The sequence below is a fragment of the Acipenser ruthenus genome, chromosome 32 (assembly GCF_902713425.1).
Source record: "Acipenser ruthenus chromosome 32, fAciRut3.2 maternal haplotype, whole genome shotgun sequence".
NCBI lineage: Eukaryota > Metazoa > Chordata > Actinopteri > Acipenseriformes > Acipenseridae > Acipenser > Acipenser ruthenus.
In genome coordinates this window covers 11,855,690-11,873,758 of record NC_081220.1, presented here as the reverse complement: position 1 = coordinate 11,873,758, position 18,069 = coordinate 11,855,690, and the positions used below count along the sequence as shown (strand labels likewise).

The following is an 18,069-nucleotide window of genomic DNA, read 5'->3' as shown; positions in this document are numbered from 1 at the left end:
AATAAATATCAAAGATTGTACCGCCCACATACACTTTAGGGTGTTACTAAAATATTTGTTCCAAACAGATTACAGTACTTTGGAATGTAATCTATATAAACAAGACACGACTTTATGATATTTTTTTTAATACAGCATCACGCATTGCATCTTGTTAATACTGTATCACCTAACCTTCACTATCTGTGAAACACACAATGCGGAAATCCCTGCCTAAAACCATCACCATTGTAATCATAATAAATTTATTTACTTACCACAACATGCATACATCACTGTACATTATATCGAATGAGGAATGGAACCAATTGCAAAATCGATTTCCGATTTAATCGTAGCAGCCCTATTCAGCTGTAAAGAAGCGATTGGTGCGAGACTTCGATAACTGATCTGGGAAACACCGGTGTAACAAACACAGTGTGCAGCTTCACACTGTCAGGGTCACAAGATACAGATGAAATCTGGGCTTGATGTACTCGAGTCAGAACCGACTCAGGACATGGTTAAGTTGGATTGTTCTAGTTTGAATTTTCAAACTTTATAAATACCTGGTTTTCTTTTTTTACTGCAACATTCCCTAGTTTTCCTCTAGCTCCTGGTCAGTATTTGCAGATGCTCACCCACAATCTGTCCCAACTCAAGCATGTGAAAGATACTGATTTACAACAAGAAAACAGTGTTTAAATTCAGAAGATGTATATAAATAAACTGAGATGATTCAGTTTAATATGGGGCTGAATGTTTAAAACACTGAACTTCAGCACTGATACAGGTTAACTTCACCTGCTTTGCAAGCTCTGCATTCACCATGAACAGAAGCAGGTGATTTAATAGCTCCACCAAAAACTGCATACAATACAAATATATAACAACAACAATTATAATACACTCCCCTCCATCAAAAATGTTTATATATCCTTCAAAAAAAAAGAAACGCACAGCAGATTTTTTTTCTTCAATATCTTAAAAATTGCAACAAAACTTGATCAAAAGAACTGTATTTTATTTAAAAACGTTTTGCTGACAGTGTCTCACATTGTCAGGATCGAAAACGCATGATGTACGCCAAAACGACACGTCAGCATGCTGAGAAGTGGCTATAAAAGTGAACGGTTATCAGCATGCATGCCTTATTGGTGTTCGCTGTAGACACATTTGAAGTTATGCCTAGACTTACCGAGGCTCAACGGAATAATGCTATTGGACATCTGGAAGCCGGTGAATCTCAGTCCACCGTGACACGGCGTCTGAATGTTTCCCAGAGCACTATAGGACGACTTTGGCACCGATACCGGCAACGTGGAAGAACACTTGACCGCCCAAGATCCGGTAGACCACGTGTGACAACAGCTGCCCAGATTTATATGCCTACATCATTCACGTGACAGGTTCACCACTGCAACCTCTGTAACATCTACAGTACCAGGAATGCATAGAATTTCAGGAGGCAGGTATCCAAGCAAGAAGGCCAGTTAGAGGAGTGATTCTTACACCACAACATCGTCGACTACGACTTCACTGGAGTCAATCAGAGTATGACCCATACAAAGACGGAGAAACGTGGTGTCGAGTGATGAATGCAGATTTCTGCTTCGACGTGCAGATGGAAGAGCCCGGGTATACAGGCGACGTCATGAACGTTTTGCAGCCAGCTGTGTGCTACAGGTTGACAGATTTGGTGGTGGGAGAGTCATGGTGTGGGCAGCAATCTCAGGCAGCGGCAGACCAACCTTGTTCATGTTCAGCAACCTGACAGCTCAGCGCTATTGTCACGCGATGATACAGCCTCATGTGATCCCATTCATGAACCATTGTCATTTTCCAGCACGACCACACACAGCCCGGGCCACCACAGCTTTCCTCACTCAGAACAATGTTCAAGTGCTTCCCTGGCCGTCTCGATCACCAGATCTGAACCCCATTGAGCATTTGTGGGATGAGCTTGACTGACATGTGCAACAATGTCACCCCGCGCCACAGACGTTACAAGGACTTTTCCAGGCATTTAAGCAAGAGTAGGCTGCCATTCCCCGGTAGTTTATCCGGGCTATGATTCGATCCATGGGCAGGAAGAGGCCATCATGGATGCCAATGGTGGGCATACCCGTTAATGAACTCTGTTTGACCTTTGAAAGTGACTTTTTTGAATGTCTTAATGATTTCTGCACAGGTTAAGGTTTTTTGGAACTGTATTTTAATATGCAAACTGCCATACTAATGCTATAAAAAGTACATTTAAAACCCCTATACGTTTCTTTTTTTGAAGAGTATATACACACACACATTATATATATATATATATATATATATATATATATATATATATATATATATATATATATATATATATATAAAATAAAATAAATGTAAAGCGCTCCCCGGAACCGGCGCTTGCATTTTGTCTTTCCTAATGATGGATACTAAAATCTGGCAACTCGCCCAACACACTGTAATGAATTCAAATCCGAGTTACTCAGAAATGCTGTTTGGCTAACAAAGGTTACAAAAAAAATACGTAACTCCATTCAAGATTAAAGCTGTTTTATGTTCTATCTCTCTCTCTCATGTTTGTAATTCATCAACACAGGATTGTAAACCACGAAATTATAACTCTCTCTAATCGGTGTAATCTAGGACTGGGCTGTTTTTTTTTTTTTTTTTTTTAAATAATAAATAATAAGTAATAACTCATCCTGCGTGTAAATAAAAATAGCCACTTTAGAAGCAGAATTGCTATAAATCTCAAACTCGTAACTGACGCAGGAAGGCAGGCGAGCAACAGGTAGGTTACTCTCATTGTACCCAAGCAGAGACAAAACTACAGACAGTGAACACAGCGGCGTGAATCTTCACTCGGTCGCTTCTTCTACTCTGTCACCATCGTAACAAGATGCCCTCGCACCGCAGTCTCACCGACTAACAAGCGCCAAATACTTTAATTCAGGAACTATTCACAACACATGCGGCTGAGTTTCAACCGAGCCACGGTAACCAGGCAGCCCCTCGTCTCTGAACTCATCGGACCCCAAGCAGAGGCCTGTCTTCTCGCACCGACTGTCTCTCCCTCCTCCTTCCCACCCAGCCGCACTCCCGTCTTCTTCTTACCCGGGTCGAAGAGATGTCCATCATGACCTCCTGAAAGGCGGCGGTCTCCTCCGCCTGTCGCTGGTTGTGCAGAGCGATCTTTTCGCTAAACTTCCGCGGGTTAGAGGGTCCCGAACCGGGACCGGGTCCGTTACCGCCCTCGGCCGCTGCAGACATCTTAATTTGTGAGAGTGATCTGACGGGGAGGGACAGGGGGAGCTCCCTGGAAACACAGCGCAGGGCGGCATGGGGTTTGTAGTTAATTTCGCGAGGAACGCCATTGTGAGACGAGGGGTTAGAGCGTGAAAAGGACTACAAGTCCCCAGCGAGCATTGCGCGGAGGCCTATCATTCGCAGTTAAACAACCCAGTGTGGTGTTGGGAAATGTAGTTTATTTACATGAAACTGCACAGGAGAGCTTGTTGGTGAAGATCACTCGTATCGTCTCCGGAGCGTCTTCGGATATAATCGTTTGAAAACTATTAATATAGTCATGATAGGCAGCCCTGCATTAAATACAGTAAAAATGTAACCCGAAGCAGCTAATACTGTACAGGAAAAAACTGACAATGAGGCATTGAACTCAAATTCCATCGAGTATCATTTTTCATGGGCACCAATTAATATACATTTGTAGTCAAAAGTTTACATACCTCAATGGAAATTTATAATTTCTAGAAATTTCTCAAAAAAAAAAAAAAATTATAGGAAAAATATTTTGTATAAAAAGTTTTGCTTTTGTGGATGAAGAAAAAAAGTTACAATAAACAGATGTCTATAATGATTTATTTCAGCAATGTTTTTGCAAAACTTCAAAAATGATAATTCAAAAGTATTCATACCCTGACAAGGAAAGTGAAATTAATAGCTAGTTGAGGCACTTTTAGCAATAATAACCTATTTTAAATAATTAGGATATTTGTCAATGAGCTTTTGGCATGATTCTTTAGTGATTTTTGACCATTCTTTAACGCAAAATGGTTTCAGTTCATTCAAACTCAGAGGATTTCTCTTGTGCACAGCCTTCTTCAACACATACCAAAGATTCTCAATCGGATTTAGATCGGGACTTTGATGAGGCCATTCCAGAACCTTGGTTTTATTCTTTTGAAGTAGATTTTGATGTGTACTTTGGATTGTTGTCGTGTTGGAACGTCCAGTTGCGCTTCAAACCAAGTTTTGTAACGGAGGGTTTCAGATGATTGGCCAATATCATTTGATATGCTATAGAATCCATTTTACCCTGTATTGGAACAAAATTTCCTGTACCATTAGAGGAAAAACAGCCCTATAGGAGGATATTACCACCTCCATGCTTGACAGTAGGTATGGTGTTCTTTTCTTTGTACACCTCACCAGACTTTCTCCAAACGTAACGACTATCACTGTGAACCACAAATGTCTCAATTTTTGTTTCATCACTGTGGCAATGTGCCCCGCCCCTGTGTGCATTTCTGTGTTGTATGTTGCGTGTGGTGTGTTAATGTTGGTGTATAGATATGGCTGCACGGGATATAAATGGGTGTGTGCAGCACAAGTTATTTAAAATGTATAATTGTATTTAGGCACAGGATTGCACATCACTTCACGTGCATTTAAAGTATATAATATGTGAGCACGAGGTTGCACAGAATTAATTCACGTGCTGGGATTCAAGTGAATAATTAATTAGTAATTGAATCCCAGCACAACAGTATATATAGATGCACGTTTTACTCACTTGGGGTTGTGTGTTCGGTGAGTGGAGAACGGGTGTGCAGAGGAGGTAAACGATAACAAAAAGAAGAAGAAGAAGAAGAAGAAGAAGAAGAAGAAGAAGAAGAAGAAGAAGAGGTGTTTGTACTCACCGTGTTTGTTTGTCCCTGTTTGTTAGTGTCTGTTCATTTTGTTTGTCTATTTATTTTGGCGTAAGCGCCGTGTCCTGTGTTTTGTTTTGATCAAACCTTTTATTTTACAATAAACCGGCGCAAGCAAACGCCTTCATCATTTCATCTCATCTGTTTTGTCCTGTGTTATTCATTTCCTGGATCTGACGGCACCACTCAGCTAGCCGTGTGACAATCACTCACAAAACCTTTGACCAGAACTCCCATCCATCATTCAAATGCCGTTTTGCAAACTTTAAGCGATTGTCCTTGTCACATTTTCCTAAGAGTGGCTTTTTCCTTGGCCTGCGATCATTGAGACCTTCACCATGCAATACTCCACCTATGGTTGAAATGGAAACCCCAGTCCCACTTGCAGCCAATTCACTTTGAATATGTTTGGCAGTCAATCTCGGAGAACCTTCTTCTTCCAGAACGAATGAGCATTGTGACAGTACCATGACAGTACTCTCTAAAAATGTTCACCTACAATTCAGCATTTTCTAGACTTTTCTAGAATGTGGTTCTGTATTATCATATTGAAATTTCTAGCACCTTTGTAGGCAATACTATTGTAGTGCCAGGTCAAAAGAGATCAAAAATTGGTACTGCTTGGGACTGGACGATGGGGAGGGGGGAGAGCAGGAGTGTTAGTGTTCATGTATTGAGTGTGTGTGTGTGCTGTCCTGTCTTTCCCGTCGTCTGTGTGTCGCCCTGCATGAGTCTGTGAGTGGAAACGTGTTTTGTGTCTAGGCAGTGCTAGCATGCTGCCTAGGGTGTCACGTGCATAGTGCAGCTGTTTATACATAGGGGTTTGTGTTAGCGTGTGGCAATGTGCCCCGCCCCTGTGTGTATTTTTGTGTTTTATGTTTTATGTTGTATGTTGCGTGTGTTAATGTTGGTGTATTGTAGTTGGTACACGGGATTTAATGTGGGTAATGAGCACGAGTGTTTAAAATGTATAATTGTATTTAGGCACGGGGATTGCACATCACTTCATGTGCATTTAAAGTATTTAATCTATGAGCCCGGGGTTGCACAGAATTAGTTCACGTGCTGGGATTCAAGTGAATAATTAATTAGTAATTGAATCCCGGCACAACAGTATATATAGATGTACAAAGCACTCACTCTGGGTTGTGTGTTCGGTGAGTGGAGAACGGGTGTGGAGAGGAGAGAATTAAAAAAAACTAAACCAAGTAAATAGAAGTTTATTTTTACTCGCGGTGTTTGTTTGTCTGTTCGTCCACTGTTTGTTTAAGTGTTACTCCATTTTGTTTGTCTATTGATTTTGGCATAAAGTGCCGTGTCCTGTCTTCTGTTTTGTTCAACCGTTTTATTTTCTGTGTGTTAATAAAATACTGAGCGCCGCAGCGTCTCAGTTTCACTCATCAGTACTGCCTGTCTGTGTGATTCTTTCTGGCCTGACGTCATCCACTACAGCCTGCTTGTCACATAGCGGCACTGTGATTTGTGTATGTAAATGTACCCGTGTGTGGTGTAAGCCAATAGGGCTTGAGGGGAATCCCTATTTAGGAGCTGCCTGTGCGCAGCTCAGGGTTGTGTTGTGGTTGTGTTGTTGGCGCTGCCTAACTGAGCTAATTATCCTTTTGCTAAAAGAGCGTACTTTTGCCTGCTGTTCCAGTTTCAATAAAAATAGCAGTTTTAGCTGCTTTGAACTGCAACCTGTGATGTCTTCAGTTATTCCGTTGTGGAGCAGATACGCCTTCCGCTACACTGGCTTCAGAACTAAGCTATTTATTTATTTATTTATTTATTTATTTATTTATACAGGAAATGAACCCATTGAGGCCGAGGCCTCATTTACAAGGGGGTCCTGTCATACACAGACACAATCATACATAAAACAACACAATTAATATCTGTGTGGTCCAGCCGTAGACAGTAACAACAAATAAACAAAGGAGCTGTAATACAGCTGGATTTTTCTTCTTTTCAATGTGGACTAAAAGAAAAGCAATGGCAATGAGTTTTAAGCAAATCCCCAATATGCTCCTTATAACCAAAAAACGAGAGGTTATCAAATTCCATTCTTAAATCAGGTGAAAAAGTGTTCCAGGTTATTGGGAGTTGATAAGAAAAAGCTAATTCTCCTGATCGTGTCCGTATCCTTGGGACTACCAAACTACCGGAATCATGAGATTGCAAACTATAGCCAGTATTGACCTTTTTGACCAAAGTACTAAGATAATTGGGAAACATACCTTTAATAACTTTAAAAATGAAGCAATACCAGTGTTAAAGCCTTCGATTTGTCAATGAGAACCATCCTAGTTTTGATACATTTGGCAATGATGTGTCAAAAAAGAACACTCTAAAAGAGACCGGCAGCATGAATTATATATTACATCCTATTTTTGCAAAGACTGCTTGGAAGCAAACTGAAATATAAAATCACCAGAGTCCAAAACTGGTAGAATAGTAACAGTCACTAACTTTAATCTGCTAGCCTGAGAAAACGCTTCTTATTCCTAAAAAGGAAACCTAGTTTAGGTCCTAATTTTGAAAACAGTTTATCAATGTGAATTTAATCTACGATGCTCATCTAAATATTTATAGAGGAAGCTTTCTTAAGTGACTCCCCATACAAAGTAGTAAAAAGCCCAGGTCTGATTACTGATTTCTTCCTGTTAGAACAAAATAACATGGTTTGAGTCTTAGTCACATTTAGCAGTAATCTATCTCGGGGTAGTTGTTTTTGCACAATATCAAATGCACTCTGCAGATCTCTGTGAACAGCCTGTATGGAATATTCAGTTGTATATAGAATAGTGTCATCCACATGTAGATGTATGCTTGAATTTGTCGTACCCAAGTTACATCCCAAATCATTTATATACAAAGTACATAGTAATGGTCCTAGTACTGAACCCTGAGGAACCCCTTTGCACAGAGATAAAAAGATTGAACTATTTCCATCAGCTCTTATTGCTTGTGTTCGATTTGTTAAGCTGTCCTTGAACCAAATACTTAAATAAAATGTGTCTAAAAATATTGTTTAAAATTGTAGGTTTATACACTGGATATCAACCTCCAAATAATCAAAGTTGAAATGTGTCTGTCTTTCCTTTACAGTTACTGAATTAAAAAGCAGATTTAGGAGGCAACATGATAAAATATGACTTATTCGCCAGTTAGTTACTTATCTGTGAATAGAATTCTGATACACTTCCAGAATAGACTTCCAGTACAACAATCTTTTCCTGCAACCAAAAATGTATCCCCCTGTGTGGTGTGAGTCAATAGGGCTGGGGGGCTGGGGGAAATCAGTATTTAGGAGCTGCTTGCATGCAGCTCAGGGTGTTGTGGTTGTTTTGGTGCTGCCTAACTGAGCTAATTATCCTTTTGCTAATATTTGAATTAACATTTTTGGAGTTTTATTATTATTTGTTTATTTAGCAGATGCCTTTATCCTTACAGTTACATCTCACCCGAAAGACGGAGCACAACGAGATTAAGTGACTTGCTCAGATCACACAATAAGTCAGTGGCTGAGCTGGGATTTGAACCGGGGACCTCCTGGTTACAAGCCCATTTCTTTAACCACACAGCCTATCCAAATAGGATTGAAAATAAATAATTGTAGATTGAAAATAAATAATTTTAGACATCTATTTCTTGTAACTTTTTTCCTGATCCACAAAAGCAAAACTTTTGCTACAAATGCTTTCTAAAATTCTTTGTTTTCTAGAAATTATAAATTTCCATTGGGGTATGTAAACTTTTGACTACAACTGTATGTGTTAACATGTTGAAATTTAAAATGGCAAAAAGATACAATCTGAATAGTCAAATCTGATATTGTTTCGTTCACTTTCTCGAGACGGTTTACTGGTGGATACCGAGACCAATCCCTTCAAAACATGTTTCTTTCTAGAAATGATCCTTGCAAATACAGTCTTAACTTTTATTGGCAGACAGTCGCCCCCCACTGGCAAGCTCTACTTCATATGATACAATGACTGGGCAACAACGAGGTGTTACATTAGCCTCAGTAGCTGAGACTACTTTTGGAAGAAATTGAAAACGTACCTCTAGTCGAAATATTTTCTATTTAGTTGATTAATTTATTTTTTGAATTTGCAAATCTGAGACTACATTGCCAATAAAGAGACTATAGGACAATCTCAATTGCTCGTATCAAGCTGCGTTGTAGCCTATGAGAATATTTGCACATTTCAAGGGGAATTAGCTCAAATGGTAGAGCGCTCGCTTAGCATGCGAGAAGTAGCGGGATCGATGCCCGCATTCTCCAAATAGTTTTAATGTATCTACATATTTAGTCCCAACGCATTATGGAGATACATACAGTGTGACAATTCTTTGTAACAGACGCCCACCCTACATGTGTATTTTAAAGCACAGTCTGCTAATTTGTAATATTACCCAGGCTGAATAACTGCAGTGCGCCCTCCATCGTATGTCTTCCGAGAAGCACAAAGGGATATTTTTTTTTAGCAATTGAAAAGTTTGTGTTAATTGAAAATAAATATAAATGGCTTGAAGTTTGCTTTCATTTGTAACGTGTTTGTAATGAAATATCATTTTTTGTGGTTCACTTTTAATTACCAATCATTGTACTGTATACTAGCTACTGTTGCATGTTATAAAGTGCAATTACATACAAACATACAATGTGTCAATAATATGCAATAAGAGGAGAAAACCATGAGTGACTATTTAAATACAAACACAAAGTAAATAATAAATACACACTCAAAATCTTAAAATAAAACACACAGCTAATAAAGCAAATGAATACAGTGCACAGTAGTCACGCGTGTGACAGATATAAGATATCTAAATACAGCGATCTGATAGTAAAACGTATTTTGGTAACTTGGAAAACGGATACCTTGGGTTGAGCAATACTGTTGGGTGGAAGCCACGCTGCAGGGTTGAATTACATTTGCATACCCATAATGCCCTTTGGCAGAATCTAATTTCCTCTTATGAAATGTATGCTTTTAAAATATCACACTTAAATTTAAGTGTCAACATACAGTACTTTTATGCCGTTTTGGCTGTTTTTCTCAAGACGTAGACGTTAAAATGCTCGTTTAAAAAAACAGTAACCGTCCATTGTTACAGTAACAATATGAGTAGGTTGCCTACTGAACTAACAATATTTTATTTATTTATTTATTTATTTAGTAAGTCAGTCATGCCAGCATTCCGCCCTTTTTTAGCTGGCATAACAGTTTTTGAACGGTACCCTGGTTTTATGTAGTCTTTTTGTTTCAGTTTTATAGACTTTTATTTTATTTATTTTGAATGTTTTATTTGATATTGTTTTGTTTTTTATGTATCTGAAAGAGTTTTAATGTCAACTATTAAAAGTTACATTTGAAGTGTTTTAACATTTTAGAATTTTAACTCACTGTTTTACACACTGTCCCTTTGCCCCTGTCCCTTTCTGGTTTTAGTTCTATAGTTTTATTGTTCTGTTTTATCTTCACCTTTGAACCTTTTTAAGAGAGAACTCCCCAGCCCTCACAAGCACTGTTTTTTTTTTATAGATGGTTCTTTTTTTCCAGTCACTTTTAAAGCAGCGCAGGTTTTATCATGTTGATTTTAATCTGTGTCTGTTTTAACCATGTACAAAGCACGATTGTCTTGGTGTTTTTTTTAAAAAAATGTATTTTAAATGCTTTTAAAACGAAATGTATGTCTGTATGCATGAATGTCATCTTTAAAAGAAATGTAAAATGAATGAAAAAAAGAATGGGTGTAAATTGTAAATATGTAAAATCTCAATAAAAGAGTATTTTACTAAAGATTTCCGTGGAGAGGAACATTTATGAGTTTCAACTATTCTGATGCCCTGCTTTGGCGGGGCCTCCTTATGTTGTAAAATAATAGAATTACACCGAGTGTTTAGGCACAGCAGTATTACATCCGTACTGGGTTAACACTACCATAGAGAATGAATGAGAAACCGTTTAGGGCGGTATAACTAAACAATTCTCGATAGCCGGCAGCGAGACCGGCGTTCAATTTCTCCGACAGGGAGAATTATTTTGTTTTTATATTTTTAAAACTCTCCTTAAATATTTTACGCACAAACTGTTGCTGACAATTATTTACCAGATCTAGTGTATATTTGCTTTTTTATCTATATGTAAATACGTAATCCTTACCCGCCGTACCATATTTACAGTTTTATTTGTTGTGCTTGACTATATATTATTTTACCTGTGCTTTTGTACATTTCAGAATATCATTTTTATAGACGATTTCTATTGCTAAAACAGTTTGTGCAAGAATACTCTCTTTTTACATTACACTGTGATAAAACCCCCCTGTCAATCACAGCTAGTGGACAGCATCAAGTACACTATTGGCTAATCCAATACACTATTGGATTGTTCGATTGAGTTTGCCTGGAAATTTAGAGTTTAAAAAACAGGCAAAACAAGTGTTTATTCCGCCGAGAAACATAAATAGACACGCGTCAGACATTTCATTCATCAATCGTTTACAGAAACAATTAAAATGTCTGAATTGGACAGTATTATTCGAATAGATCTATTGACACTTGTGAACCAAATCGATGCAATTTGTGTGTCTCAGGACTACATTCCATACCGTGTGGAGTGATTGTTGGAGAGATTAGGGCAGCTGTCAGCGCTTAGTGGAAATGATGTAGACCCTATTCGTCCATGCCTGGATATTTCACTCAGTCTCATGGAATATTCCATAAGGGGTGGCCTGTCTGCTTCTGACATTGCAAACCTGTGTGGAGTTTCTGAAAGAACAATTCCAAGAAGAATGGAAGAGAATGACATAAGGTTTTTCAATCGTTGTTCCAGAAATGCTTATTGTTTTTATTCTCTCAATTAGAGTTTCAAACTTTTATTGAACGCTGGATGACTACGAGCTGGACAGTGTTGTTTCTAAAATCCATCATAATCACTGGTTACAAAATGATGCTGGGTCACCTATAATCACGGGGTATTGTGATTCAGATTAAGTGCATTTTTAAACAGCATTGTTTAATAGTCTTCTGAGGACACAGACGCCGTTACCCACAGTGACTTACAGTCGTAAACAACAGAAAAACGCATTATTTATTTCAACACAAACTAGGGTTGTCTATTGTATCAAGGCCCGATTGGGTTTATTACGCACATATCAACTGTTGCTCCATGAATGATGTAATGACAACTGTAAAAAAAGAAACGGATGGAAGCCAACCCAAAAAAGTAAGATTATTTAGTTCAATATCGTTATAGTTATAAACGATGCACCCATTTCACAATAGCAATTGCTATATGACAATGACCAATAAGTAATTTTGTTGCAATACTGTATACAATGTGAACAGAATCAGACATTGCTCCGTTGCCTCGAAGAAATATCTACAATTTGTATTTAAAAACAACGCCCAACGTGGGGCTCGAACCCACGACCCTGAGATTAAGAGTCTCATGCTCTACCGACTGAGCTAGCCGGGCTGACTGGTGGAAGTTTCTTTCATTCTAACCAACTGAGCTATTAATTTGTCTTACTATTAGAAAATACTGTGTACGACAGAATCAAAGATTCCAAATATAATCGACTGCACATCACCAGAAACAGCTTTGATGAGACAAAGTCGTATGACACGAACCCTAAGAATGTTATTCCAGATTAATTGTCGCTTACAAACAACTGCAGCCTCTCTGCCTCAATACAAATAATACCAATACAAAAATCGAATTACATGTATTTAAAAATGAATGGTTTCATCCATCTGGAACGATTGGCTCTGCATTTATACAGTATCAACCTTAATCTGAGTTGAGAGGCACCCAACCTGTGGAGGATTTTAAATGTGAGGGGATGTGAATAGAGTCAAATACATTTGCATTATTCTGTATATATATATATATATATAATGAAGATATATATTATAGTTTTATTATCATAATGAAAACAAATTACACATGACCACAGTTCTGTAACAAAATGACGTTCCCATACCGGGAGTCGAACCCGGGCCGCCTGGGTGAAAACCAGGAATCCTAACCGCTAGACCATATGGGAAGCTCTTTAGCGAAATCATGGACATGCAACAGTAGCTAGTATAGGGTACAATGATTGGTAAAAGTGAACCACAAAAACATTACAAACACGTTACAAACTTCAAGCCATTTATATTTATTCTCAATTAACACAAACTCTCAATTGCTAAAAAAAAAAAAATATATAGGAAAAATCTCCCTTTGTGCTTCTCGGAAGGCATACGATGGAGGGCGCACTGCAGTTTTTCATTCTGGGGAATATTAAACATTAGGAGACTGTGCTTTAAAATACACATGTAGGGTGGGCGACTCTGTTACAAAGAATTGTCACACTGTATGTATCTCCATAATGCGTTGGGACTAAATATGCAGGTACATTAAAACTATTTGGAGAATGCGGACATCGATCCTGTTATTTCTCGCATGCTCAGCGAGCGCTCTACCATTTGAGCTAATTCCACTTGAATTGTGCAATTATTCTCATAGGCTACATCGCTGCTTGATACCAGCAATTCAGATTGTCCTATAGTTCTTTTTTGGCAATGTAGTCTGAGATGTGCAAATTCAAAAAATAAATGAATCAACTAAATACAAAATATTTCGACGAGAGGTATGTTTTCAATTTCTTCAAAAAGTAGTCTCAGCTCGTTGATTCAGTCGCTTTAAAATCCACCTCTGTGTCCCAATGCAGCAGCGCTGTGTGCTGTGGCTCGAGCTTGTTTGACGAGGCAGGCAATGCAAAAATGCCAAAACTTGCTTTTGTATCACACGACAAACTTAAGGTATGCTTTAACGGCTTGGCTGTCTCAAGTTAGTTTGCATTGTTAATGTAACACCTCGTTGTTGCCCAGTCATTGTATCATATGAAGTAGAGCTTGCCAGTTGGGGGCGACGTCTGCTCATAAAGGTTAAGACTATATTTTCAAGGATCATTTCGAGAGTGAGACATGTTTTGAAGGGATTGGTCTCGGTATCCACCAGGAGGAGTGGGAGTGTTTTCTTCTCAGCACCGAGCTGACAATGAGTGTTATTATCGGGCACCTGCTCGCTGCTAGTAATGACCACTCCAATCTTCAGTCGGGGGTTGTTGAAGGAAGGGGACACATTTTGAGTGCGTATCTCATACTGGGAGAAACGCAGAAAAAAGAAACCATCAAGAATACAATTGTTAAGTTGTTAAAATATGTAAGCAAATTTCAATTGGATCATTGCTAATGTTAAAACAATTTAAGAACACTTTAAATAGGGCTTGACTAATATAAAAATATAGTCATGTGATTTGAACTACGCATGACTAGATTGAGCTTAAATAAAGGCATTAGATCTGAAAATAACTTGTGCTTACCCCCACTTAGAAGGAAAGTGTCAAACTCTGTATTCGTCCTCATAACGTGTTAGAAAATGTAAACAGCAGTTGGAGAATGCCGAAGAAGATCATCCTAGCATGTTAAACGAGGGCATTTCTCATGTGAGCTACTTCCAGTAATAGATTCTTTATACTGTTCTCAATGGTCCGCATCCCAGCCTGAGACCACGATCCAGTGGCAGTCGGAGATGTTTTTCAAAGTAATATGTTATTTGGAATATTAAAACAATCTTAAGTTAAATAACACATGTTTGGACACAAAATATTTTTCCGTGACTTCAACAAGTAGTCTGTTTACAACAAAAATGCAATCTGTGTTAGGAACGCTATTTTAGTCTGATTTAAAATGGAAATTAAAATGGTATTGAGTGCTGACAAGATTTTGGTATCAGCTGTTCCGTCACAATGGCCGTCATCAAAGGTTTCTACACAAAACAACAAGAAATCAAAAAAGTGTTCACTGGCTGAAAACAAGTAAACACTACTATACAATGGCAAAAGGGACTTATTGAAAAAAGAGAAATTATTTAAAAAAATAAAATCATGGATTACCCATGTTCACATTTTTTAAGTGCTGCTTTCAAAACAAGATCATTTTTCAATGAAAACTAAATTAAACTGAAAAACATAAAATTAAATACAGTAATATAACGTTCATGGATACATAGTTGAAAATAAATGATAGAAAAACACAATGTACCCTATAGTACTATCAATGTACAATGCACTATTATGGTACTATAATGCAGGACCACCATGAGAATTGAATTGTACTTTTTATTTCTAAGAAGTATCCTGGTGTCTACAGTATAATGCAACACTATACCACGGTACTACATGGTACTATTTATTTTACCATGGTACGATTTCTGTTGTCCCGGATACATGTATTACAGTACCATTATAACGGACAAATATATTAAATATATTATTATTATTATTATTTATTTCTTAGCAGACGCCCTTATCCAGGGCGACTTACAATTGTTACAAGATATCACATTATTTTTTACATTTAATTACATTATTTTTTACACATTATTTTTACATACAATTACCCATTTATACAGCTGGGTTTTTACTGGAGCAATCTGGGTAAAGTACCTTGCTCAAGGGTACAGCAGCAGTGTCCTCCACAGGGATTGAACCCACGACCCTCCGGTCAAGAGTCCAGAGCCCTAACCACTACTCCACACTGCTGCCCTACATACAGCAGGTAATAGTGATAGTTACATCAGGATATGATTAAATAGTGATAGTTACATCAGGATGTGATTAAATACAAAGTACTACAGGTTAAAAACTTGGCAGATTACAGTATTCTGAAGTACAGGATTAAATGCAGTAAAATAGGGGCTGATAAGAGCAAAATAAAGCACATTTACATGAAGGGTGATAGTGTCCCAGGATACAAACAGAGGAGTTCTACAGGTGCTCTTTGAAGAGGTGAGTCTTAAGGAGGCGCCGGAATGTGATCAGGGACTGGGCAGTCCTGACATCTGTAGGAAGGTCATTCCACCACTGCGGAGCAAGGGTGGAGAAGGAGCGGGCTTTGGAGGCAGGGGAGCGTAGCGGTGGTAGGGCTAGTCTTCTAGTGCAGGCGGAGCGGAGAGGTCGAGTGGGGGTGTAGGGAGAGATGAGGGTCTGGAGGTAGCTGGGTGCAGACTGGTCAAGGCATCTGTAGGCTAGTACAAGAGTCTTGAACTGGATGCGAGCGGTGATCGGGAGCCAGTGGAGCGAGCGGAGTAGTGGAGTAGCGTGGGCGAAGCGAGGCAGAGAGAACACCAGGCGGGCAGCAGAGTTCTGGATGAGCTGGAGCGGACGGGTGGCGGACGCAGGGAGGCCAGCCAGGAGGGAGTTGCAGTAGTCTAGGCGGGAGAGTACCAGGGCCTGGACCAGGAGCTGGGTAGCATAGTTGGTGAGGAAGGGTCGGATTCTTCGGATGTTGCTCAGGAAGAATCGGCAAGTGCGTGCCAGAGTGGAGATGTGCTGGGAATAAGAGAGGCAGGGGTCCAGGGTGACTCCAAGGTTCTTAGCTGAGGAAGAGGGAGAGAGTGTGGTAGATTCCAGAGGAACAGAGATGGAGAGATCAGAGGAGGGGGAGGAGGAGGGAAAGAAAAGGAGGTCAGATTTAGAGAGGTTGAGTTTGAGGTGATGCGAGTGCATCCAGGAGGAAATAGCAGACAGACAGGTAGAGATACGGGAGGAGATGGTGGAGTCAGAAGTGGGGAAGGAGAGGAAAATCTGAGCATCATCAGCATAGAAATGGTATGAGAAACCATAGGATGCGATGAGGGGGCCCAGGGAGCGGGTGTAGAGAGAGAACAGGAGAGGACCCAAGACTGACCCTTGGGGGACTCCAGTTAAGAGAGGGTGAGGTGTGGAGGTTGCTCCACGCCAGGTTACCTGGTAAGTGCGGTTGGAGAGGTAGGAGGAGAACCAGGCCAGAGCAGTGCCAGAGATCCCCAGGTCAGCAAGAGATGATAGTAGAATAGAGTGATCAACAGTGTCAAAGGCAGCAGAGAGGTCGAGGTGAATTAGGACAGAGGAGAGAGAGGCAGCTCGGGCACATTTAAGTGAGTTGGTGACAGACAGGAGGGCGGTTTCAGTAGAGTGAGCAGAGCGGAAGCCAGATTGGAGAGGGTCAAGCAGAGAGTGGTTGGACAGGAAAGCAGAGAGCTGGCGGTGTACAGTCCGCTCGAGGGTTTTGGAGAGGAAGGGTAGGAGGGAGACAGGACGGTAGCTCTGGAGGGAGGTGGGGTCGAGGGTAGGTTTTTTGAGGAGGGGAGTGATAGAGGCTTTTTTGAAGGCAGAGGGGAAGATACCAGAAAGTAGAGAGGTGTTGAGGAGGGAGGAGATGAAGGGGAGTAGAGCAGGAGCAGCAGCTTGAAAGAGGTGAGTGGGGAGGGGGTCCAAGGCACACGTGGTGGGTTTGTGACCCTGGAGCATTTAGGGTTGTCTATTGTATCAAGGCCCGATTGGCTTTATTACGCACATACCTACTGTTGCTCCATGAATGATGTAATGAGAACTGTAAAAAAAGAAACGGATTGAAGCCAACCCAAAAAAGTAAGATTATTTAGTTCAATATCGTTATAGTTATAAATGATGCACGCATTTTACAATATGAATTGCTATATGACAATGACCAATAAGTAATTTTGTTGCAGTACTGTATACAATGTGAACAGAATCAGACATTGCTCCGTTGCCTCGAAGAAATATCTACAATTTGTATTTAAAAACAACGCCCAACGTGGGGCTCGAACCCACGACCCTGAGATTAAGAGTCTCATGCTCTACCGACTGAGCTAGCCGGGCTGACTGGTGTAAGTTTCTTTCACTCTAACCAACTGAGCTATTCAATTTGTCTTACTATTAGAAAATACTGTGAACGACAGAATCAAAGATTCCAAATATAATCGACTGCACGTCACCAGAAACAGCTTTGATGAGACAAAGTCGTATGACAGGAACCCTAAAAATGTTATTCCAGATTAATTGTCGCTTACAAACAACTGCAGCCTCCCTGCCTCAATACAAATAATACCAATACAAAAATCGAATTACATGTATTTAAAAATGAATGGTCTCATCCATCTGGAACGATTGGTTCTGCATTTATACAGTATCAACCTTAATCTGAGTTGAGAGGCACCCAACCTGTGGAGGATTTTAAATGTGAGGGGATGTGAATAGAGTCAAATACATTTGCATTATTATGTGT

The 18,069-nt window shown here is 39.6% G+C and overlaps 1 protein-coding gene and 4 non-coding genes across 7 annotated transcripts in view; 1 reads left to right on the top strand and 4 right to left on the bottom strand.

Moving 5' to 3' along the window:
- LOC117965087 (CREB-regulated transcription coactivator 2-like) overlaps window positions 1-3,317 on the bottom strand; it is a 30,653-nt gene extending 27,336 nt beyond the window's left edge. For 2 of the 3 annotated variants that reach the window (XM_059006440.1, XM_059006442.1), the window contains exon 1: window positions 3,106-3,317. In XM_059006440.1, coding sequence (XP_058862423.1) covers window positions 3,106-3,261 — 156 coding nt within the window. In that variant the 5' untranslated portion in view covers window positions 3,262-3,317. The remainder of the gene's footprint in view (window positions 1-3,105) is intronic. The other variant, XM_059006441.1, reaches the window with a different exon arrangement.
- A 9,037-nt stretch (window positions 3,318-12,354) lies between these two features.
- trnak-cuu (transfer RNA lysine (anticodon CUU)) lies at window positions 12,355-12,427 on the bottom strand. Its single transcript has one exon. It is a non-coding gene; the product is annotated as a tRNA-Lys (tRNA).
- A 499-nt stretch (window positions 12,428-12,926) lies between these two features.
- Window positions 12,927-12,998, bottom strand: trnae-uuc (transfer RNA glutamic acid (anticodon UUC)). The gene has a single exon. It is a non-coding gene; the product is annotated as a tRNA-Glu (tRNA).
- An 888-nt stretch (window positions 12,999-13,886) lies between these two features.
- On the top strand, window positions 13,887-14,092 carry LOC117395776 (small nucleolar RNA U3). Its single transcript, XR_004543696.3, has one exon. It is a non-coding gene; the product is annotated as a small nucleolar RNA U3 (small nucleolar RNA).
- A 3,498-nt stretch (window positions 14,093-17,590) lies between these two features.
- On the bottom strand, window positions 17,591-17,663 carry trnak-cuu (transfer RNA lysine (anticodon CUU)). Its single transcript has one exon. It is a non-coding gene; the product is annotated as a tRNA-Lys (tRNA).
- Between the last annotated feature and the right edge of the window lie 406 nt (window positions 17,664-18,069).